Source organism: Phoca vitulina, unplaced genomic scaffold (assembly GCF_004348235.1).
Source record: "Phoca vitulina isolate PV1807 unplaced genomic scaffold, GSC_HSeal_1.0 scaffold2, whole genome shotgun sequence".
Classification (NCBI taxonomy): Eukaryota; Metazoa; Chordata; class Mammalia; order Carnivora; family Phocidae; genus Phoca; species Phoca vitulina.
The window spans coordinates 40,679,535-40,703,556 of NW_022589705.1; the positions used below are offsets into that span (position 1 = coordinate 40,679,535).

The following is a 24,022-nucleotide window of genomic DNA, read 5'->3' on the forward strand; positions in this document are numbered from 1 at the left end:
GATGTGTACACATGATGCACATATATACTTTACTTAGCCAAAAATGTCATTCCCTAGTGACATTTAATTTTCTAAATACAATTGACTACTTGGAGATACTAAAACCTTATCACAAATGATCCCTATCCCTTTGCATTAAAAACATTGTTTTCTGTCTCTGTCCCCAGACCTTTGTTATCAGGGCTAAGTGTTTATTCCTAATTTGATCAATAACTAGCTCGTCTGCATGACACGGCAACCCTGGAGTACATACAGTTCATATCACATTATGATAAGGAGTTTTATCTGGTCGATCCCTGCAACCTATCACAATGGGCTTAGACAAATATCCATAAGCTAAACCTCAGAGGGATGCCAATTAGATGTCAAAAAATAAGTACATGAATCATTCAGAGGAAATATCTCAAACCCAAAATAGTTTTTAAAAACTTTAAATTCTAAATAAATATAAATTTATAGTTGAATCATATAAATATGTATATATACATATTAATTTTCCTGATTCAATGGTATTAATTTCTATGTGCAGCATACATTCAAAAATTTCCCGAGGTATTACTTATTTGGGATCTTTTGGAAAATAACTTGTTTTTTAAAATTTATTTTCCTATGGCAAACCTATTCCCAATTCTCCTTAGAGATATTAATATTTGTAATTTAGACTTCATTAAAAATACAAATGTCTATAAGAATTTGATCTTTCTTTAATACTTGGGAAATTTTCACTGCTATACCTTCATGAGTCTAGATAGCATATGCAAAATAGTACAGTGGGCAAGGTTAATTATGGAGAGAATTGTTTGTTGCTAATATTGTTTATGCAGGCAAACTAGTTATCATTTATAATATGCAAAGCAAAACAGAAAGTTATCATATTTGAGGCAATAGTTATCCTTAGTAATAAAATATAACAATTGTCTCATATTAAAATACCTTTTGTCATGCTTTTAATCTTCCCCAAGGGGGACGGAAGAGACACATAGGAGCCATCTAGAAATCAAATTATATTATAGAGTTGAAAGTAGCATTTTTTCCACATAAACATTAAACATTATAAAAAGAAGCAGGTGACAAAAGAAATTTGCTAAGAAAACCAACTGAGAATATAGTTTTAACCCAGGTCTTTTTCTGGATACTGAAACTGTATAGCAAGTGTTTATTTAGAGAGTACATAAAAGGATTAAAAACAAAAAACCAAAGTGTAGTAGACTCTGGAAGATTTAATTTGTGTCTGGGTATGAGTATTCTCTGGCCTGCCTTAATAGATTACTGAAATGGAAAACGACTGCTCTCAGCTCACCCGGGCCTTCCTGGTCATGCATAAGCCTCATAAACATCCAGTCCAGGGAATGCTAAACCTGAAGGAACTGCAGATTAGTGAGTTAGAAAACAGCTTAAGTGAAGGCTTCTTTATTTTCAGCCTTACCAAGACATAAGTTTTCTTAAAATAAAGCCAATCTGACATGCCCTCATCCCTAACCCCAGAAAAATAGTAATAGAAATAAAGGTTTACCTTTAGGCACAATATTGTACTAACAACAAAAACTTATTAAGAAAGGGATACCTCCTCCAGGCTGAGAATATTCATTACAGGGTAATTCATCCTGTGGTCTCTTATAATGCTTCAGGAGTGTGACAATTGCATCGTGTCCTTCATGGAAAGACAAAAAGGACAAAGGGTCTTAATTTTTGTTTGATTTATTCAGCTCATCATACAACTCAAAAGTGACTAGAGGTAGCTTGAAACATAGGATATATCTTAAGAGATAATATATTGCAATAGGAATTTAGTACTTTCACCTACTCATTCATTCGTTCAAAACAATTCATTGAGACTCTACTACATGTGAAGCACTATTTTCAGCACTATATTGGGTAGTAGGGATAGAAAGAACAAGGTGACTATGGTCCTATCCTTAAGAAGCTTAGCGTAGTTGGATATAAATGAGAATTTCTAAATGAAGAAATATGAGGTGCTAAGGGCACCATTACAAGGGTAAAAAGCACATATGCTAACCAGGAGAGAGGGATGTGTTTGCTTTGATTGAACATTACATTGCAACTGCAGCATAACATGGCACTAAGACAATTAACATAGGTTTTGTGGCAGGAGACAGCTGTCTGTCTGCCTATAAATATTTGTACTTCCCATTCATGGGGTGATTTCGTCACTCGGAATGGCTGTCCACTCAGGGACAACAGTTTCCTATCGCCCTTGCATCCAGATGTGGCCTTGTGACAAATTCTCACCAAGGGAACATGAGCAAAAGCCATGCCACTTCCAACTCTGAGCTTTAAGAAAAAAGCTCAGCCTTCTCTACTCTTCCCTTCTGCTGGCTGGATGCAGAAGGTTCTGAGGCCCTAAGGGATGGGAAAAAGCCATCCATTGACCAGAAATGCCCACACTGGACTTCTATACAACTGATAAATAAATTTCTATTATATAACACCACCCAAATTAGGAGATTTATTAACTGCAGTAGGTAACATATTGTGAAAGATAAAAGTGCTAAATGCTCTTCTGAGTAGACCCATGATTTTCAATAGAACTAAACTTTTTGATACTATTTTATGTTTTAACTGTAAAAACGATCTACTGAAGCTAGTTTATACAAGAGAAAAACAAAGTCAGCCTTAAAGACCCTGCCAAGAGACTTGTGAAATGCAACAGAACTCATTGTAAAAATGGCAAGATTTAGGAATTGAAAAATCATACGTGCTATCCATCCCAGAGGGGTCATAGGTAACACTTGTTCAGAATACACCTAGTTAATGTAGAGAGTATATGCTGAGAGTTATGCCTGCTTATCAAATCCCCCCTTCAAAAAAAAAGAATTAAAATTAATAGAGCATGCAGATCATGAGATGGGGTAATTAAGATACTAACTAGATTAAAAGCTTTTCCAGATGTAATATCCCAACACCAGTTTCTTCAGGAAAACAACATTATGATAACAATTGCTAAAATTTGTAGCAAAACTTAAATCTACAGAGTTAACAACTAGTGCCCATTTTCTTATCCATAGATTTCAATTCATGACTGGTTGATCTGTAATTTTCTCAAATCATAGACATAGGTTATGATGAGATAATGAGGAGCCTGTCCTATTAGCATTTTTTCTTTGTATCTTCCTGTGCTCACAATCAGGGAAACCTCCAGACCCCAATGGCACGAGCCAACAGGCACATTTCTAAAGAGCCTAATATGGGGTGCCTGGATGGCTCAGTTGGTTAAGCATCTGCCTTCAGCTCAGGTCATGATCTGGGGGTCCTGGGATTGAGTCCCACGTCAGGCTCCCTGCTCAGCGGGGAGCCTGCTTCTCCCTCTCCCTATGCCTGCCGCTCCCCCTGCTTGTGCTGTCTCTCTCTCTCTGTCAAATAAATAATAAAAAAAATAAAATTAAAATTAAAAAAGAGCCTAATAGGCAGAAAGAACAGATAATGTAAAGGTTCCAAGATGGGAGGAAATACGACCGCTGCAGAAATGAAAGGCGGGCAGTGTGGCTGGAATATCACAAGCAAGGGTGAGAGTGGTTCCAGACTTGGGTGGAGAAATAGATAAGCACATATCATGTGCAGAAGTGCTTCACATACTTTGTAGTGTGTATAAGAATCACAGGGAGCATAGGCTATTTACTTTCTTTAAAGATTTTATTCAAGTTCAAGTTAGTTAACATAGAGTGTAATATTAATTTCAGAGGTAGAATTTAGTGATTCATCACTTACATATAACATCCATTGCTCAACACAAGTGCCCTCCTTAATGCCCATCACCCATTTAGCCCATCCTCCCACACACCTCCCCTCCCCTCCAGCAACCCTCAGTTTGTTCCCTATAGTTAAGAGTGTTTTATGGTTTGCCTCCCTCTCTGTTTTTCTCTTCTTTTATTTTTCCTGCCCCTCCCCTATGTTCATCTGTTTTGTTTCTTAAATTCCACATATGAGTGAAGTCAGATGGTATTTGTCTTTTTCTGACTGACTTATTTCACTTAGCAAAATACCCTCTAGTTCCAACCACATCATTGCAAATGGCAAGATTTCATTCTTTTTGATGGCTGAGTAATTTTCCATTGTGTATATATATATATATATATATATATATATATATATATATATATACCACATCTTCTTTATCCACTCATCAGTCGTTAGATATCTGGGCTCCTTCTATAATTTGGCAATTGTTGATAATGCTGCTATAAACATCAATGTGCATGTGCCCCTTCAAATCACTATTTTGTATCCTTTGCATAATACCTAATAGGGCAATTGCTGGATCATAGGGTAGTTCTATTTTTAACTTTCTGAGGAACCTCCATAATGTTTCCCAGAGTGGCTATACCAGTTTGCATTCCTACCAACAGGGTAAGAGGGTTCCCGTTTGTCCGCATCCTCACCAACATCTGTTGTTTCCTGAATTGTTAATTTTAGCCATTCTGACCGTTGTGAGGTGATATATCATGGTGGTTTTGATTTGTATTTCCCTGATGATAAGTGATGTTGAGCATTTTTTCATGTGTCTGCTAGCCATTTGTATGTCTTCTTCTGAGAAATGTCTGTTCATGTATTCTGCGTATTTCTTGACTGGATTTTTTATTTTTGGGGTGTTGAGTTTGATAAGTTCTTTATATATTTTGGATACTAACCCTTTATCCAATATGTTATTTACAAATATCTTCTCCCCTTCTTTGGCTGTCTTTTAGTTTTGTTGATTGTTTCTTTTGCTGTGCAGAAGCTTTTTGTCCTGATGAAGTCCCAATAGTTCATTTTTGTTTTCGTTTCCCTTGCCTCTAGAGATGTGTCCAGTAAGAAGTTGCTGCAGCCAAGGTCAAAGAGGTTGCTGCCTGTGCTATCCTCTAGGATTCCTGTTTCACACTTAGGTCTTTCATCCATTTGGAATTTATTTTTGTGTATGGTGTAAGAAAGTGGTCCAGTTTCATTGGTCTGCATGTGGCTGTCCAGTTTTCCCAACACCATTTGTTGAAGACACTGTCTTTTTTCCATTGGATATTTTTTCCTGCTTTGCTGAAAATTAGTTGACCATATAGCTGTGTGTCCATTTCTGGGTTCTCTACTTTGTTCCATTGATCTATGAGTCTGTTTTTGTGCCATTATCACACTGTCTTGATGATTACAGCTTTGTAATACAGCTTGAAGTCTGGGATTGTGATGCCTCTAGTTTGGTTTTCTTTTTCAACATTCCTTTGGCTCTTCAGGTTTTTTTCTGGTTCCATACAAATTTTAGAATTCTTTGTTCTAGCTCTGTGGAAAATGCTGGTGGTATTTTGATAGGGTTTGCATTAAGTGGGTAGAATGCCTTGGGTAGTAGAGACATTTTAACAGAATTTTTTCTTCCAATTCATGAGCTTGGAATGTTTTTCCATTTCTTTGTGTCTTCCTCAATTTCTTTCATCAGTGTTTTATAGTTTTCGGAGTACAGATTTTTTCCTCCTTTGTTAGGTTTATTCCTATCTTACGATTTTTAGTGCAATTGTAAATGGGATTGATTCCTTGATTTCTCTTTCTTTTTTTTTTTTTTTTTAAAAAGATTTTATTTATTTATTTGAGAGAGAGAGAATGAGAGAGACAGCACATGAGAGGGGGGAGGGTCAGAGGGAGAAGCAGACTCCCTGCCGAGCAGGGAGCCCGATGCGGGACTCGATCCCGGGACTCCAGGATCATGACCTGAGCCGAAGGCAGTCGCTTAACCAACTGAGCCACCCAGGCGCCCTTGATTTCTCTTTCTGCTGCTTCATTATTGGTGTATAGAAATGCAACAGACTTCTGGGCATTGATTTTATATCATGTGGCTTTGCTGAATTCCTGTATCAATTCTAGCAATTTTTTGGTGGAGTCTTTCAGGTTTTCCACATAGAATATCATGTCATTTGCAAAAAGTGAAAGTTTGACTTCTTCCTTGCCAATCTGTATGCCTTTATTTCTTTTTGTTGCCTGGTTGCTGAGGCTAAGACTTCCAGTCCTATGTTGAACAACAGTGGTGAGGGTGGACATCCTTGTCTTCTTCCTGACTGTAGGGGAAAAGTTCTCAGTTTTTCCCCACTGAGGATATTAACTATGGGTCTTTTGTGTATGGCATTTATGATGTTGAGGTATGTTCCCTCTATTCCTACTTTGTTGAGGGTTTTTATCAAGAAAGGATGCTGTATTTTGTCAAAGCTTTTTCTGTATCTATTGAGAGGAACATATGTTTCTTATCCTTTCTTTTATTAATGTGGTGTATCATATTGATTGATTTGGGGATGTTGAACCACCCCTACAGCCCGGGAATAAATCCCACTTGGTTGTGGTAAATAATCCTTTCAATGTACTGTTGGATTCATTCAGCTAGGATCTTGTTGAGGAATTTTGAATCCTTATTCATCAGGCATATTGGTCTATAATTCTCCTTTTTCAGTGGAGTCTTTTTCTGGTTTTGGAATCAAGGTAATGCTGGCCTCATAGAATGAGTTTAGAAGTTTTCCTTCCATTTCTACTTTTTTGGAACAGTTTCAGAAGTATAGGTATTAATTTTTCTTTAATTGTTTGGTAGAATTCCCCTGGGAAGCCATCCAGCCCTGAACTTTTGTTGGGAAATTTTTGATTACTGATTCAATGTCCTTGGGGTTATGGGTCTGTTCAGATTTTTATATTTCTTCCTTTTGGTAATTTATGTGTTTCCAGAAATTTATCCATTTCTTCCAGATTACCTAATTTGTTGGCATATGATTGCTCATAATATTCTCTTATAATTGTTTGTATTTCTTCAGTGTTGGTTGTGATCTCTCCTCTTTCATTCATGATTTAATTTATTTGGGTCCTTTCCCTATCTCTCTCTCTCTCTTTCTCTCTCTCTCTGATAAGTCTGGCTAGGGGTTTATCAATTTTGTTAATTCTTTCAAAGAACTAGCTCCTAGTTTTGTTGATGGAGCGCATGTTAAACCACAGATTCCTGAGTGCTACCCCCAGGGATTCTGACTGAAAGGTCTATAGCGGGACCTGAGAGTTGCTTTTCTAACAAAGTCTCAAGTGATGCTGATTAGGAGTCCACACTTTGACACTTTGGATGTGGAGCTTTGGAATTTAAGACAAGAAATTCGGATTTTATTGTAGGTGAGATGGAGGACCACTTTAATTAGCTGAAGGATATGATTTGTTTTACTTTTAAAAAAGATCCTTATTTACAGATTAGAGCTATGATATGTCCTTCTAAGGTTGTTGTAAAGATTAAGCGAGATAGTGCATGTGCCTACAATTCTAACATGTAAATATGCCTTTCAGATCTTTTCACTGCTTTCTTGCCTTACTATTTTGCCCCAAGAATTTTAAATGAACTTGGAAACTCTTATGGAACTTCACATAAATTTTCTAAACACCAATATATTCCATTTCTATTGCTCCTGTGGTTAATTACTGCAAACTTAGTGGTGTAAACAACTTTATTATCTTATAGTTCTAGAAGTCAGAAGTCCAACATAGTTCTCAATGGGCTAAAATCTAGGTGTTGGCAGGGCTTCATTCCTTTCTAGAGGCTCTGGAGGAACATCCATTTCCTTGCTTTTTCCAGCCTCGAAAGGCCACGGACATTCCTTGGCTATGGCCCCTTTTTATATTTTCAAAGCTATCAATAGCTGGCTGAATCCTTCTCACTCCATTTCACTTTGACCTCTGCTTCTGCCTCCCTCTTCCACATTTAAGGACCCTTGCTATTACATTGGGCCCACCAGGATAATCCAGGATAATCTTTCTCAAAAATTCATCTAATTAGCAGCCTTAATTCCCCTTTCCCACGTAAGGCAGATACTCATAAGTTGCTGGAAATTGGACCTGGACATCTTTGGGGGGGCCATCACTCTGCCTACCACCCCCAGTGTGATGTAATTTCAGTGTGCTCTGTTGGTGCGTTGGTGCTGGCTCCCATTGAGCGCCTCCCTTTCTTCCCCATTGCTGATGGCCATTTTAGTCTCAGGATAAAAGTAGCACCACCAGCAAAAAGTTCTCTGAAATTAAAATACCCCTTCATCTGTCCTGCTGCTAGATTCATAGGTTCTGAGGCTTGCCTGCTCCTCACTGCATTGTCTGCCCGCTCAGTTTAATAGGAACTGTGGTGCTTTTAGTTGTTCATTTACTTAATTTGGTCTTTAAGTGTTTGGGACCAGGAAAAACAAAACAAAACAAAACAAAACAAAACAAATTTTCTTATTTCTCTTTCTCCTTTGGGAAAAATAAAACAACTTAAACCCCAAGCATTTGCCCAAGCATAACAAAGCTTACTTAAATCACAAAGTCCACCTCCCTGCCTGTCTCAACCTCTCTGTTGGACTGACTGTGGCTGACAGCGGAGCGGGCCTCCTGCTTTCCCTAGTGAAGCAGAAAGCCGCATCTTGAATCCTGACCGTCTGTGTAAGTCAGTGATCACACCCTTGATGTTACCTTTCATTTCAACAGCTCTCTTGGCTCCATTTGCTCTGAGCAGTTTTAATTTCCTGCCAGCACAGTGGCACAATTTGCTGGCATTTTCTTTGGGATGCTTTTCATCAAGAGCCTAATGAGTGCCTGGGTTCTGGCTGATGATAAGCATGAGGCTGCCAGGGAAATGCCAAGAGGCCCCTCAGCTCTGGAAGGCATCTCCGCCTGATTTCCCACCTCCTGCTAACTGTGGGCTGAGGCACACATGTATGGGAAATTCTTCACTGCTATCACTTCTCTGACAAACTACCAAAGTGTATGCAAAGAAACCTGAAAATCACTAGGGCCCAGCTCCCTGATACTTGGTCACAAGGAGTTAAGTAGAAAACTGCCTTGGTGGAACTCACTAAATGGACTTGCTAAGGCAAACTCCTGATAATGGATATACCCAGATAACCAAGGCACACTAATGGAACACGTCCAGAGATAATCAAACTTTCACTAATTAAATAAAATGTTTTCCCATATCTAAGAATTTACTATCTACATCCAAGTATTTTACCCAAAACAGGAGGTTGCTATGTTATTAGCCTAATGCAGTTATAATAATGCTTTGCACTTTCAGAGGATTATTGATTGGAGCCCATGGAGGTTTTGCCAGTTTGGAGTGTCTTTCATTTCCTGCATCCCACTCTGCAAGTCTGTCTGTATTACTCAAGTCCCATGCTTTCCCTTTAATTCATCTTCTTCTTCTATTCCTTTCCTTATACTTGGGGGTGATTCCTCCCAACCCCAAACTTCTTTGCTTTCAACTTTCTGCATATCTTTATTTTATAACCTAGATTGTTTTTTAAGGCTACAAGTCCATCTGAAGGGCTGTTACAAAGACAGTTTAGTATGTATATCATGGTCATGTATACAACAGAGGGTTAGTAATTATTCAAGAAGGAAAAGGACACATTTTACGATATCCCTATAAAGGGTATCTCTCCAACCCCACCATTTTGTCTTAGGAACAATGAATGCTGTTTACTGCTATAAAAAATTATTTTAATAACATAGAAGAAAACTTGCTATGAAAATTATTTTAAGTACTAGGTCTAAAGATTAATGGTAAATAACACTAGTACTAAGATCTTCTCCCTGACGTTGTGACTCTGAGGCCCTCTGGGTCTAAGAGAATATAGGGATTAGGTCTTGATTACATAAGCCAAGGACTTCCTGTTGACCTCATATGTTCAAAATGCCTAGGTGATCAAAGGAGCAGTTTCAGCCTTTCTTTGTCATACCCAAAGGAGGAAACTTTCACAGCAATGATACAGACGAGACTTTGCTCAATATTTTGCTATCTCCCCTTCGCATCATGTTAAAAACTCATCTCAGGTAGGAAAAACTCATTTTCCACAAGCACTGAAAAGTGGGATCAAGGATGGCTCCTGATGTTTGTTCTTCATCCTGCCAATCCTGGCCCATACACTATCATTTAAATAAGAGGCAAGAAAAATTCAAGACTTGCTATATCTTCTCATCACTTAAATCTGAAAGATACTTTCACAAGGAAGGGTACACACATCCCTCTTCCCCCATATTCTTGTCCATTAATCCCCAAATCACCAGGCCCAAACAAGAATGTCACCAGTCCTTCTTCACCTTGAGATAAGAACCCACAATCATGAATGCTTTTGCCAAAAGAACTCTATACAAACCAAGTTATTAAGCATTCTTCTTTCCTTCTTTTCTCTCCTTCCCATTTGGCTTTCTTTTCCCTTCTACAAATATATATTGAGCACCCATTAGAGATCAGCTCAAGAAACATCTTCCCAGGGAAGCCCTCCATGACTTCTTGATTTTAAATAGTATCCTTTAACTTTTTACTCAGTGTTGTGTTTCCTTTTTATTTTATTCATAGGACTTATTTTCTGATAGTTTCTATTTGTTTTCTTGCTCATGACCTATTTCTTCTGCTAGAAATACAAACTTCCTAAGAACAGGGTCTAACTCACTGTTTTACCTCAGTTCCTAGCACAGTGTCTATCACATATTAGGTTTGTAATAAATTTTTTGGAATGAATGACTGGAACCAGGTATGAGAGATATAATGTTGAAATATAAATGTCCTTAATATTGTAATGAATGCTTTCTAGAATAAAAGAAAAAAATAATGATACAAATGCTCAAATTTTATTTAGCCAAGTTCTAGGAAGGAAAAGGTGGAGGATGCTGTGAATGAGCATAACAGTTGCTATTTTACAGTAGGCTAGAGGGGTCAGGAAAGAGTTCTTTAAGGAACTGTCTTTTAAGCTGAACTTGAAAGATGAATATGAGTTGATTAGGCAAAAAGAGGGCATAAGAGCCAGAGGGAAATATTTCATAGTTCCAATGCATAGAAAGAGGAATTTTATTTAGAGCATTCTTTAAAATCATCTGCCTATTAAAATTTAAGTATTAGAACTGTGCTGTTAATTAGAAACCCACAATATTTAAAGAAATATCTACAGAGACAACAGAATAGTGGTGAGTGGTATTCTTGAGAACATCTACTATATTATGACAAGCTAGATGCCATTTAGTGAGACATGAAATTGAATGTTATGACTGAGATATCTGCTTATTCTTTAATTCACTTCAACAAACACATATTGAACACCTACTAGGAATCAGTCATTGAATTAGCTTTTTGGAAGACAAAAAAATAATAGCTCAAATGTTTGTTCTCAAAAAGTTTATAATCTGGTAAGGGGCAGAGTGTTTCAATATGCAGTGGTAAATACAGAGATAGAGATGCACATATGGTGTAATAAAACATAAGAAAGGACATGTATGCTAGCCTGGAACATCAGGGAAGACTTTCAGGAAGAGAGGATCTGTAAACTGAGTTTTGAAAGCTAAGTAGTGATCAGAAATTGAGAGTGGAGTGGGTTAGGGAGAATGGGAGGTGTAGAGATAGAGAGGACTGTATGAGGAAAAGCTTGGAAACATGGAATAACATGATATACATGGGGAAGAATGAGTATCTTTGTATTACTATCATGTGGATAGATACTGTCTCACAGGGTAATTGTGCACATATGATAAGTTAATGCATATGAAGTATTTAGAATATGCCTGGTACCGAGTGAACCCCCACTGAATGTTAGTGATGTAGTGGATGTAATGACGATTGCAGCATGTGGGGTCATTCACATGACAGGAATGACTGGATATGAGGTCTGAGAGGTAGGAAGGGCATCGGGCATGGGCACAGGGTATGCCATGGTGACACACTGGAACTTTTTAAATAGGTAATTGTGTACCAGTGAAAGATGATAAGCTGGGGAATGCTATGAATTCCTATTTACACCTTGAATACTTCTTCAAAACCACAGCTAGAAAATGGAATCAAAGAAGCTAAAGACAAAAAAGAAAGAAAGAAAGAAAAGAAAGAGTAGTTATGAAGCTATTAAAATGGATCAGGAGAAAGATAAGGTTATGAACTGAAACAGTGACAGTAAAAATTAAAAAAAAAAAAAAAAAGGATGGATTAAATGTACCTGTGAGGTAAAATCATGAGAACTTTTGATTGAATGGATATGGGGAAAGAGAGATTGAGGGAGAAAAATTCACCAAGCATCAATCCAGATTGCTGACTTCAGCGACTAAGTGGATGGTAATGCCATTAAATGACTGAATGAATAAGAGATATGGTAGGAGAAACTGATGAGGACAAAAAAGATATTAAATTCAATTTTGGACTTGTTGAGTTTTACATACTCCTCAGATATCCAAATAAAAAGATCCAGCATGTCAGTTGGTGTGGTGATTTGAGAACATGGTCACAAATTCCGACACTTGTCCATGACTGAGGGGGACAACCCTGCTATAGTAAAGAGACTTGCAAATTTGTGCTAAGTTTTAAAATATTGTTTTACATATTTGCATGCTACTATACAAATTAGAAAATGGTTTTAAATTACTTTTTAAATATTTTGATTAGTGATTTTCAAAACCTCCTTAATCTTGCTTCAGTCCTGAGGTTTTAAAATAAATGGTATTACTTGTTTCATAAATAAGAAATATAAATACAACAAAACAACACATTTTTTGTTTTGTTTTAAAGATTATTTATTTGAGAGAGAGAGAGAGAACGAGCAGGGGAAGGGGCAAAGGAGCTCCCAATGAGCATGGAGCCTGACATAAGGCTTGATCTCATGGCCCATGAGATCAGGACCTGAGCCAAAACCAAGAGTTGGATGCTTAACTGACTGAGCCACCCAGGCACCCCCATAACAACACATGGTTTTATATATTCCAGGTTTGTCTGGTGGTGTTTGGCAGGGATATAAATTCTTCATTAGAGAGTTTATAGAGGATGCCCATCATTCTAATATGTTAATATGTCACATTTCTTATTCTACACTAAAACATGTAAATTAGGAATGACTAAAATTTGGGACTTATGTGAAGCTTGACTGAAACTTTGCTATGCAGCTAATAATAATGGATACCATTATTTTTACTGAGAATCTGTTATGTTCCAGACATTTAGATCTTATCCCAAACCTTCAGCAGAATTCTATAAAGTGGTTATTAATTTACTCATTTTAAATCTGAAGATTAAGGCTTAGAGAGGTTAAATAACTTGCCAAAAGTCAGTATATAATAAGGATGGAAACTGAACTAAGATCTGATTCTCAAGTGAGGTGATAAGAGCGCGAACTCTGCAATAAGACAGAACTCTGTTTGGTACCAGCTCTCCACTTAAGAGCTGTGCGGTTTGGGCAAGTGTGACTTGGCAGATTGAAGTCTCAAACTTTTAATCTGTAATAGAAAGGTAATACCGATTTAAAGGGTTAGCTTGATTATTTAATTATATATACATATATATGCATGTGTAATAGGCATGTAATGAATGTAAGTTCTCTTCTACTATCCATTTTAATGTATGTGGCTTTTGTTTTTTTTAGTTTCAAATTTTTATTTAAATTCTAGTTAACATACAGTGCAATATTGGTTTTAGGAGTAGAATTCAGTGTGTGTGGCTTTTTACATAGTTATTAAGTTTCAAAAATATTTTACTGTGTGTAAATGTGTTACTCCCCTAAAAAATGAAAGTTCTGATCGTTCTAATGAGAGTTCGTGCCATTCTATTTATTTTTTAAAAGAGAAACTAAACACGTAGAACGTAACCAGTACACACAAAATTGCACATAGATTTTGAAATACCATCTAAATCTTTCATTTATTCCTTCTTCTACCCCAGACCTAATTCACTCTAGCACACTAAACTAAGATTCACTAAACTAAGTAACTAAACTCCCAATAGGTAAGAATTCAATATAGAAGAAGTTTGGGAATTTATAATCCATTCATGAAGATTTATCAAAAAATTTAAAGAATCCACCTCTTCTTCCTTCAACTCCTCCCCCACTCTTATCTTTTAGTTATTTTTTACTGGTTGAAAACTGTAGAAACTCACAACTGTAAGACTTTATTACTTTTAGAGAATACACTATAGTACGTTTACTATAAATAATTCACACCATACTACACTTGTCAAAAGGAATGAACAAAGTATATATCATGGTACAGGAGCCTTGATGTTTATTGTTTTTGCTCACTTGCTCACTAATTCTCCAACTGCAGCTCCCTGTCACTGTGAGTTACAGTCGTTCTGATGTATACAAATACTGTATTCTGCATAATTAGGTATCGGTATAGGAACCTCTGTAAATTACTTTAACTGGTGTCAGTACTGAAGCAAATAAGAAGTTTTTAGTTCTGTTTCTAGTTTGGGTTATTTTCTGACCCTAAAGAGCCTGACATCAAGAAGTCCTTTTCTTTGTGAAAGGCAGCCTTTTCAAATCTAACTGCCAGACACACTATTGAGCTATGTGTTCAATTCTAATTGGCTGAGATCTTTTCAATTCGGCAGTTTCATCTTTAATGCAATGGACATAAGATTATATGTAGGTCTTTTCAGTGGGTTTTCCATACTGGTGATTAGGGCAGAGGATTTGAACATAAGCAGGCTGCTGGCTATTTCTTCTGGCCAATTTAAATTGATTCATACAAGTCCTTCGTACCCCAGGGAAAGGGCAGAACAAATCCAAGTGAGTGAGACAGCTATCGCTACTCTCAGATGGAATAGTAGAAAACAAGGCGGTGGGGAGGGGGGAGGGTAGCCGACTAGAGGAGGGGAAACACTCTAAATACTGTAAAATTAGAGCTCTGAGTAGTCTTGCAGGGAAATATTGAAACTTAACCTGTAGGTTTCTGTGTAGAATCAAGGTCACAAGGAAAATTATTTCCAAGATTGATTTTGATATCTTTAGGTTAAAAGGGCTATGCAAATGGAAACTGTTCTTCATGTCTGATCCTGCAGGGAGCCATGGTGAATAAACTCTTTTCTGAGTTTCCAAAAGGAAGTTGATAACTTACAAAACTCTAAAGCACCCCTGAACTGAATGTGCTATATCAGAATAGCAGAGGGTAAGCTAAAAACTTTGTGTCAGGTGAAAAATTTGTCTTAGAAGAACAGAGATGGGTGCTATTGAGAAAAACTCCCAGTTTTCTATTAAGAGGGTAAACAAAAAAAGAAAGAAAGAAAGAAAGAAAGAAAGAAAGAAAGAAAGCAAGCAAGCAAGCAAGCAAGCAAGTTGGTAGACTAGGATGAGCTATTTAAATTTGGCACATCCAAAAGTAGTCCTTTTTAAACAGACAGACCCTGGCTATGAAGCTCCCTTCTGGTTTATCTCTCCAAGGAGAGAACAAGTTATGGGGTAAACCATGATGGGACCATTTCTACAACATCTCTATCCTATAAAGAAGGAACTTCAAATGAAGTGTTTCCTCAACTCCATCTCCAAGTTGCTCAGGAAAATGCTTAGTATGCTACATCAGTTAATTTGGGGATTCCCTCTCTGAGGGAGAAGGGAAAGCATTTCTTTATTCAAAGAAAACAGGGACAGTGCACTGTTGACAATATTTTAACGAGGCCATTTCAGTCTCCCCTGAACACAGGAAAACAATGCAACATTTTTCTAGCAAGAGAAAATAGCAACAATTTCATTTTATTGGTTTTGACTTGTTCTGCTCTAGAACATGTGCAAAGCATCCATCTGTCTCTTGAGTACTAACATTCAATTTGTTAAAATTCATAGTAATAACGAAATACAACACTGATGCCTAGCACATTACTTGAACAAATAAGGGTGACAGTATGGCAGATGTTGCAGAGACCAGTGGGTAAATCCCCTAAGCTAAAAGATTTTTGTTGTTGTCATTTGATAGGAAATCTTAGGAACTTACACAATGATTCATTGTTCCTTAAAGTGTGGAATTCCACAAAAATAAAACTAAAGCCAGTTTTAAACTATCACTCTCAGCCAACTAAAAACAAACAAAGCCAACCCCTGTGAAGAGCTGGCTACAGCAGCCATATCTGAGCTGTCTTCCGGAAGACTAATGCTTTGTAAACAGTCTTTCTCTGAGACTCAAGTTTCTTGAGAGACACTGTCTGAGAATCACTTGAATAAATGCAATTTGATGAGTAAGTAGAACTTGGTAAGCCCTCCTGAGGCTTCAGAATATGTAAGATTCTTCAACTGATACTCAAATACAGAACTACCTGGAATTTATTTTATACAGATTGGAAGGTCCTTATACCTAACAGAAATGCATCCAGATATTCACCAAAAGTCATGTACGTTAATGTTAATAGCAAAAGTATTCTTAATAGTCCCCAGCTGAAAATTATCCAAATGCCCCTAAACAGTAGAATGAATAGTGATATAATAAAAAACATTATACTACACAAGAATGAACATACAACTACCTGAAATAATATGAGTGAATCTCACAAATTGTTGGTCAAAAGAAGCCAGACTCAAAAATGTATAGACCATAACCTTCCACTTGTATAAAGTACAGAGAGAGGCCAAGAAGGCGGTGGTACCCTCTCTGGGGTGTGACTGGGAGAGAATGTAAGTGGGGCTCTCGGGTGCTGGCCATATTCAATTTCTTCATCTGGACTGGATGTTGGATGTGAGTTCAGTTTGTGACAATTCATCGAGCTATAATGTGCAAACGTGTGTGCAAGCACATGTGTATTTACACAATACTCAAAGAAAAGCATAAAACATAATAGGGCTACATCTAACTCATTCCTTACTTTACCATGTCTGTTCACGTGTCTCTGCTAAAGTAAGTCCTATAATCATTTATTCACTAACAGTCTTCAGATCTATATTTTTCTTTCTCTCTATGTGTTTACAACTCCCCATTTCTAGCTATCAAATTCCATCTCTTTTTTAATTGATAGAATTTCATGTCCCACTTCAGGCAGAAAACCTTTTAGATCAAATTGGTAGCCTAAGAAATCTTCCACACTTTTTTAGCATGGACATCTAAGATTCTAGCATTTAAACAGAACACTTCTTTATGTACTTTAAACATCCTAATAAGAGAGCAAAAGACAGGCAGCAGAGTTTGATATATTTTACAGTATTTAGTTGTAACCCTCTGATTTCAATGACAATGTATACTATTCCATTTCACCTGAAAATTTAAACTCCATAGGAGCTTATGCGTATATGTAGAGCTTGCTGGTGAGGTACACTATATCTTAAAACAATGATGAAGGTTCTATTTCACCTTTGATTATTCCTAGTTTCCTCTCCCTTAAAATGTAGAGCTCATTATTGATCATCTTTATTTCTGAACTACTACTGTTACCACTGTTATCAGTACTGAACTACCAATTATTAGTACTTACTATGTGCCAGCCAGTGTTGTAATCAATGTGCATATATTATCTCATTTAATCTTTACAATTTTGTAAGTAGGAGTTGTGATTATTCTCATTCTTTCAGAAGAAACTGAAATTCAGCAAGGATAGATGATCAAAGATCAAAGAACACAGCTTGATTTAAACCCAGGTGTTCTCATATCAAAGCCCAAAGTTTCATCACTTTGAGCTCAAGTAAGTTTACACATATGCACTAATCATTGGTTCCCTTACTTTTTCTAGTTCAGGCATTGTTAGCAAGGTTAGATGTAACAGATATTTTCCTTTCTTTGTATTTATTTCATTAAAATAATTTGAATCCACGTAAAAATTCCCCATATAAGAGATAAAGTCTAGCTCTATGTCTACTCTAAGAAAGTAACTATTATTACATACTACAGTTTTGTTTCTCTAGTACCCAGGACTATTATAGCTCATTCTCTTTTCAAAGTGCCAGTATCAGGAATGCGTTTAGGTCATCTGCAGCCCCGGAGTTGCCTTCCCTAGTGATGGTCTATTGGACTCTTTGATCAAGTTCCCAAAGACTCAAATATAATCTACAGAGGAAATGGGAGTGTACAAGTCATACAAGTAAAAGAATTATTGATGCATTGACATAATCTATGCACACAGTTCAAGGCATCACTATAGAGAGGCAATGATGAAAAATATACCTTTTTCATAAGCCCACATCAAACATGTCTGCTCATCTTTTTCACCACTAGACCTGCTGGGATCACAAGCTACCAGATTCATATCAGCTCCATTATCCAGTAAGAACTGAACCAGGCGAATGTGACCATGGTAGCAAGCAGAGTGCAATCCTATAATAGAATGAAAGTATGAAAGGAGAAAAGAGGAAAACTGAACCCCAATTTTCAAGACAGTTATCACCATATCATAGCATTGTTGCCAGAGATACAAAGCAAAGATAGATTTCTTTGATAAAGAATTAATTCTATTATTGAGCAAACACAACATACTTTAAACAAAAGACGTATCCTATTCTAGTTGATCTTCTAGATAGATTGCCTTATGTTTAGCTCAATTTTCAGTATTTCTACATGCACTGAAATTACCAAGAACAAATGTTGGCATCTTTGTACAAGAATGAAGACCCCAAACAAGTGTTTTTCTTGAGCAGCAAACCAAGGACAGGGCAGTGTTGTCAGTCTGTACCTGGTATGGGCCATAATAGATGCGTCAACTATAGATAATTTACCACAACAATGAAACTGACCAAAAGTCAGTCTGCTTTTTATTGTCACCATACACCATCAATTCTAAATGATGTCATTGATAAAACATCCCTCCTCATTAGGGTTGACCACTCCCTCTTTTCCCTTCCCTCTGAGCACACCAATGTTCTTGAGCATTGATATGCATCAAAAACTGGTGATGTTTCACCAAAGTCTTACCTGTGTGCCCATCCCTTCCTTGGTGGTTGATGCTTATGACATTTTGATCAAGAAGGAATTTAACCAGGTCAATGCTCTTACCATAGGTACAAGCACTGCAAAAATACAACAAAAGGAAAAGACTTCTGTTATGAGTTGAATTGTGTGCCCCACAAATTAATATGTTGAAGCCCTCTTATAACTTCACAATATGACTATATTTAAAGGGGTACAATTTAAAGAGGTATTTAAATTAAACTGGAATCATTAGGATGGGCCTTATTCCAGTATGACTACTATTCTTATAAGAATAGTAGATTAGTACACAGATGACACAGACAGAGGGACAATCATGTGAAGACACAAGGAAAATGTGGCTATTTACAAGCCCAGGACAGAGGCCTCAGAAGAAACCAAATCTGCTGACATCAAGATCTTGGACTTCCAGTCTCCAGAACTGTGAGAAAACAAATTTCTGGTGTTCAAGCCACCCAGTCTGTTGTATTTTGTTATGGCAACCCTAAAAAGTACAGCTCTGATTCATCCAGGCTATTCCAGATGCTAGTGTGTATATGAGAGCACTAAAAAGACAAAGAAGGGAGAAGGAGGAGATGAGAGAGGAGAAGGAAGTGATAAAAAACAAGCACATATAGCAATATAATCCTGAAATTCCCAAATCTGGGCTTTCAAGATAAGAAGTTGTATAAAATTTCTAGTATCTTATTATTAAATATTTCCCATGATATTCTTTTTCATAAAAGGAGGAAAAATACTGCAAGACTTTCATGCATTTTTAGCTACAAGACCTAGGCATTCTGCAGGACAATTGAATGCGGGAACCCAGAAGTGTCCTGAGAGACTTAGGTGACAACCTGGACTTGTGATTGGCATCTGAAGTGGCAGGGGGCAGTCCTGTGGGACTGAGCCCTTAGCCTGTGGGATCTAACATTAACTCCAGGTAGATGGTATCAGAATTGAATTGAATTGTAGGACATATACTTGGTGTCTGCAGAAAATTGGAGAATTGTTTGGTGTGGGAAAAACTCACACATGACTGGTGTCATGTATTCCAGAAGTGAAGTATTGAATTTTGTAGAACAGTACAGAAAAACAGCGTGTTTTTCTTTCCAAACTTGGTTCATTGGGTCTTAATATTTCCATTTCCTGGGATGACCTTGCCAATTCTTTTTCTTTAATGAAATGTCATTATTTTCTTTAAAGAAATATTATTCATCTAGCTGAACTGTTGTTCCATCGATGAAGTCTTATGGACCAAAGGCTGAGTTCACTGCTATCTCTACTCTTTCTTTGTCATTTCAGACTTATGGCACTTATCATATTGTGTTATGATAATGGATACATCTCTGATTACCTTGATACCTTACAACAGAGTTCCTATAAGGAGGGAAGGGATGGTGTCATCTTAATGTTCCTACCACTGCCAACACAAGGCAAGTCCTTAATAAGTCATTCTTGAATAATTGAGTGAATAGAAAGCTACCACTTAGTGCAAAAGATCATATCACTATTAATTATTTGCATTGTAAATAGGACCCATAACACTACACTCTTAATGTTCCATTGTCTGAACTGCCTCATTGATTCTTTTCAAAGCAACCATTTACAGGAATTGATGAGTTCTGAATATATATATGCATGGGTGTACATATGTGTGTATATATGTGTACGTGTATATATACATATGAAAACAATAACAGAAATGTATTGAATGCTTTCTATTGAGTGCAAGGCACTGTGACTTTTACATAGAAAAATTTCAGAACCAGAGTGAACTCATGTAAAAGGAGAGTTTCTTTTATAAATATGTGCTTAAAATGAATAGAATAAAAATATTAATATGTTATTCCTAGTAGCCACGGGCTTATACAAAATAAAATGATTGGATACATACTTTTAACTCACTTCACTAAACTTGTCATATAGACTCTTCTGAAGGTGACAATCATCCTTTGATTATAGTTGGTTCCAATTAATGTGCACAGAGTAGCAAAATGATTTGAAAACTAGCCTGAGGTGTCAGCCTTAACAAGCATGACCTAATGGGGAAAGAGGACACCAGTAACCATATATATCAGTTCTGCCAATTTTCCTTTTGGGGAGAAATTCCACTGACCCATTTTGAGTGAAAGCATGATCTAAAGAGTTCTTGCATCTATTCTGTTACAGAGCATGTAGAACACAGACAAAATATTTTGGCACTAGAACATGAAGATATATAAAAAGCACAGAATTTGGAATCAGGCAGGTATTTAATACATGATTGCCTAGTCATAAGACTCTTTGGTAAGTTATTTAGCTTCTCTGAGCCTCAGTTTTCTCATCTGTAAGAGAGAATAATAAACCCCACTTCATAAAATGGTTATAAGGATTAAATGAGATGATGGATGCAAATCATCTGGCATATATTCACTACTCCATAAATGGTAGCTTTCTTCAACTCCTTTTTGGCTGATCTTTTTTTCTGATAAGAAAAATCTGAGCATCCAACAATATTGGACAGATTGATGCCTTATCAGGAAGCACAAGCTTAATATTAATTCAGTATAAAGAAAAAGTCTTCTCATTTCTATTAGTCACTAGTGCAATACAAACACTATGTAAATAACATATTAGTCTCAAATACATTTTTTAGAAGTTGCAAGCTAGCCAAGAAATCTGTAATGTGTAGGTAAATGATCTTATATTCAAGGTTTACGAAATTCAAAGTACTATGTTTTTATTTTTCTAGCAAAATAGTAACTCATTTGTTAAAAATGAGGGCTTCAAATTTTATAAAACATCTGTCTATCTTTTGGGTATTTTAGGGAGCTCTGGCTCTGAATTTTTAGCAACCTTTTCCATCCTTTCCTAGAGCACACTGTAAAGGACTCTCATGCATTCCTAGAAAGGAGTTAATGCCTTCTCAGGTATCTCAGCGGCCACCCTGACTAGGCTTTTACAGGCTGACAGATGGGTGTCTTAGATAGATAGATACATTTGCACATAAGGTTTAAGTGGTAAGGAAAAAAGTGTCACATTTGATGCTGATGAATTCTGGTAATGAGATTCTTGTCGGAGGAGGATTATGGGCACTGCCCCTTTTGGCAGCTTTCTGCAGAGTGAAGTGGAATAGAAGCAATATGCTTACAGATGTTGATATGCCTGTTGCCTTGGCAACATCAGTCCCTGTCTTTGCGGCTGCTGCCAGGAAAGCAGCATCTGGCTCCGGCCCCATCTGTTATACTGGCTGAAGCATCTGCCTCTACCTTTTCTTCTGTGCATCTAGCTTGGGGTCCTTGTCCTCTGCCCACCCTCTGCTCTTGCTCTCTGATTGTAACATCTGCCACTATCCGTTCTTGCTTTATGTATACAACTTCAGGTGCCGAAGAGTATCAGCTACCCTTAGTGGCTATTGAACCTAAACATTCTTTTACCTGTGAAAAGCTGTTTCACTGAAGATGTTTTCTTTAGTCAGGCTTTCAGTTCCTGATATTTGAATGATTTCCTTGGCGACATCAAATTTGCCATTATAGCATGCCCTAGAGTTAAAGAAAATATTTTGGTAATAGTAAGAAGGTACATGTGGTTTACCTGGAGGACACATGGAACCATACATGTTACTCACAGGTGCAAAGGGGTATCTCCATAGATATTAACAACATGCGGCTGAACTTCACTATCACTCTGGAGCAGGTACTTCACTATATCATGGTGTCCAAAGCGAGAACAGAAATGGAGTGGGACATGGTCTTCATTGTCCTGAGCATTCACTGTCATCAACAAGAAAGGAAAAGTATGTTATCTGGAATCTTTTGTGTCTCAGCCTTCTCATGTGTAGTGTCAGGAACTTTTCTAAGTGCCTGAGAGACTCTTGGAAATTTCCAATTAATGATAATAATAAAGGAAATTAAGTGCAACCAATTTAAAAAGTTATAATTCTGTTCTATTGTCCATTACCACATTAAACAGGCTTTCTTCTAGCTTCCATAAATTCTATGGAATGCATCTAATCAAATCTACCTTGCACAATGGAATAGTTTAGGAAACTCATAAGCATCCAAAAGATCCTCATGGCCTTATTTCCACAAGTATCTCCTTCTAAATTGATTTTTTTCCTCTGTAAGATGTTAAAAATTACAGATCCTGGCTAAAGCATCATTCCCAGAGATTTTGGTTCAATAGGTTAGGGTGGGGTCTAGCACTGTGTATGTTTACAACACTATTTAGGAGGTTCTGATGTACCCTTAACTGAGAATTATCATACTACAGTATACACAACATGGCGTAATGAAAAGATAAGCTTTAGAGTGAGGCAGACCTCATTAATTATATTTCCTTAGACAGTTATTTAACATCCAGTTGTTCACTCAATAGTGGGCATCTGTCCTCTCTTTGGCTCAGCCAGCCTCATAACCCCTTTGGACATTTGGGGAATTCCCTATACTGAGAGTACTGACTAGAGGCTAAGACCATGTTTAATCATAGGAGCTGAAAAAAACGCTCTCCAAGCCTCCTTTGCAGTGAGGGCACAGGATTAGCAGAGAGTGGCCATATGTCCTGGTTTAGGCTTTACCCTAGCATAGTTTTTAATAGGGACCCTTTCACCCTCAACAGCGCCCTATGGGTTCCTCCAATCAACACATTATGTCAGACTCTGACATCAGAGCTGATGACACAAAAAAGCAGAACCTAATCTATCTTGGCAGTGTAGCAATAATAGAGTAGCTCCATCCAATTTCCAGTGGTAATGATTCCAGTCACAGACTCAATGCCCTACATGGTTGGTGCCAGAAGCACAAAGGTTGGCATGTGTACCTAGAAGCAGCAATGTGTCTCCAAATGACTACTTTTGGGCTGTGATTGTGGACATTGTTCCTCACTGTGAGAATTCCAAACCTGGCTTTCCATCCTGTCCTGGGGAATATTCTGTGCTCTAACTGATATCCTTTAATATATTCCTTTTCTGTTTAAATTAGCAAGAGTGAGTTTCCAATGCTTGCAGATAAGAACACCCGATTGATACATACTCATTCCTCAACAAGTATAAAACGATCACTGTGTGCCAAGCACTTTGATCAGCGTTGGAGATACTGATATTATTAATAATGATGGATATAATAACAGTACTGTTTTAAGGATGCTGAAAAGATTAAAGGAGATCATGACCAGAAAGTATCTAGCATGATGCTTGCCACAATATTAGACATTTAATGAAAGTGTCTATTCTCCTTTTTCACTAATTTCCCTCCTAGAAATCTGCTAAGTGCTAAGGCCAATATGCTATCAATGTATAGAATCTATATCCTCAAATAACCTGCAATCTAGTTGAATATTCAATCATTTCAGGGCAAAAGTAATAATAACTGAACACCAAGCTGCTAAATTCTGGATCTGCTTTAGCGCAATTTTTAAAACTAAAATAACTGAATCATCTGCTCCATAGCTATTTATTGTA

General features: G+C 37.1%; 1 protein-coding gene across 1 annotated transcript in view; it reads right to left on the bottom strand.

The window, feature by feature from the left end:
• Positions 1-24,022, bottom strand: part of LOC116645655 (serine/threonine-protein kinase TNNI3K) — a 322,413-nt gene that overhangs the window by 159,010 nt on the left and 139,381 nt on the right. Inside the window, exons 10-15 of the mRNA XM_032426036.1 lie at positions 22,193-22,337; positions 22,002-22,106; positions 18,589-18,683; positions 17,845-17,994; positions 1,565-1,651; positions 934-990 (exon numbers count right to left, since the gene is read on the bottom strand). Coding sequence (XP_032281927.1) covers positions 934-990; positions 1,565-1,651; positions 17,845-17,994; positions 18,589-18,683; positions 22,002-22,106; positions 22,193-22,337 — 639 coding nt within the window. The remainder of the gene's footprint in view (positions 1-933; positions 991-1,564; positions 1,652-17,844; positions 17,995-18,588; positions 18,684-22,001; positions 22,107-22,192; positions 22,338-24,022) is intronic.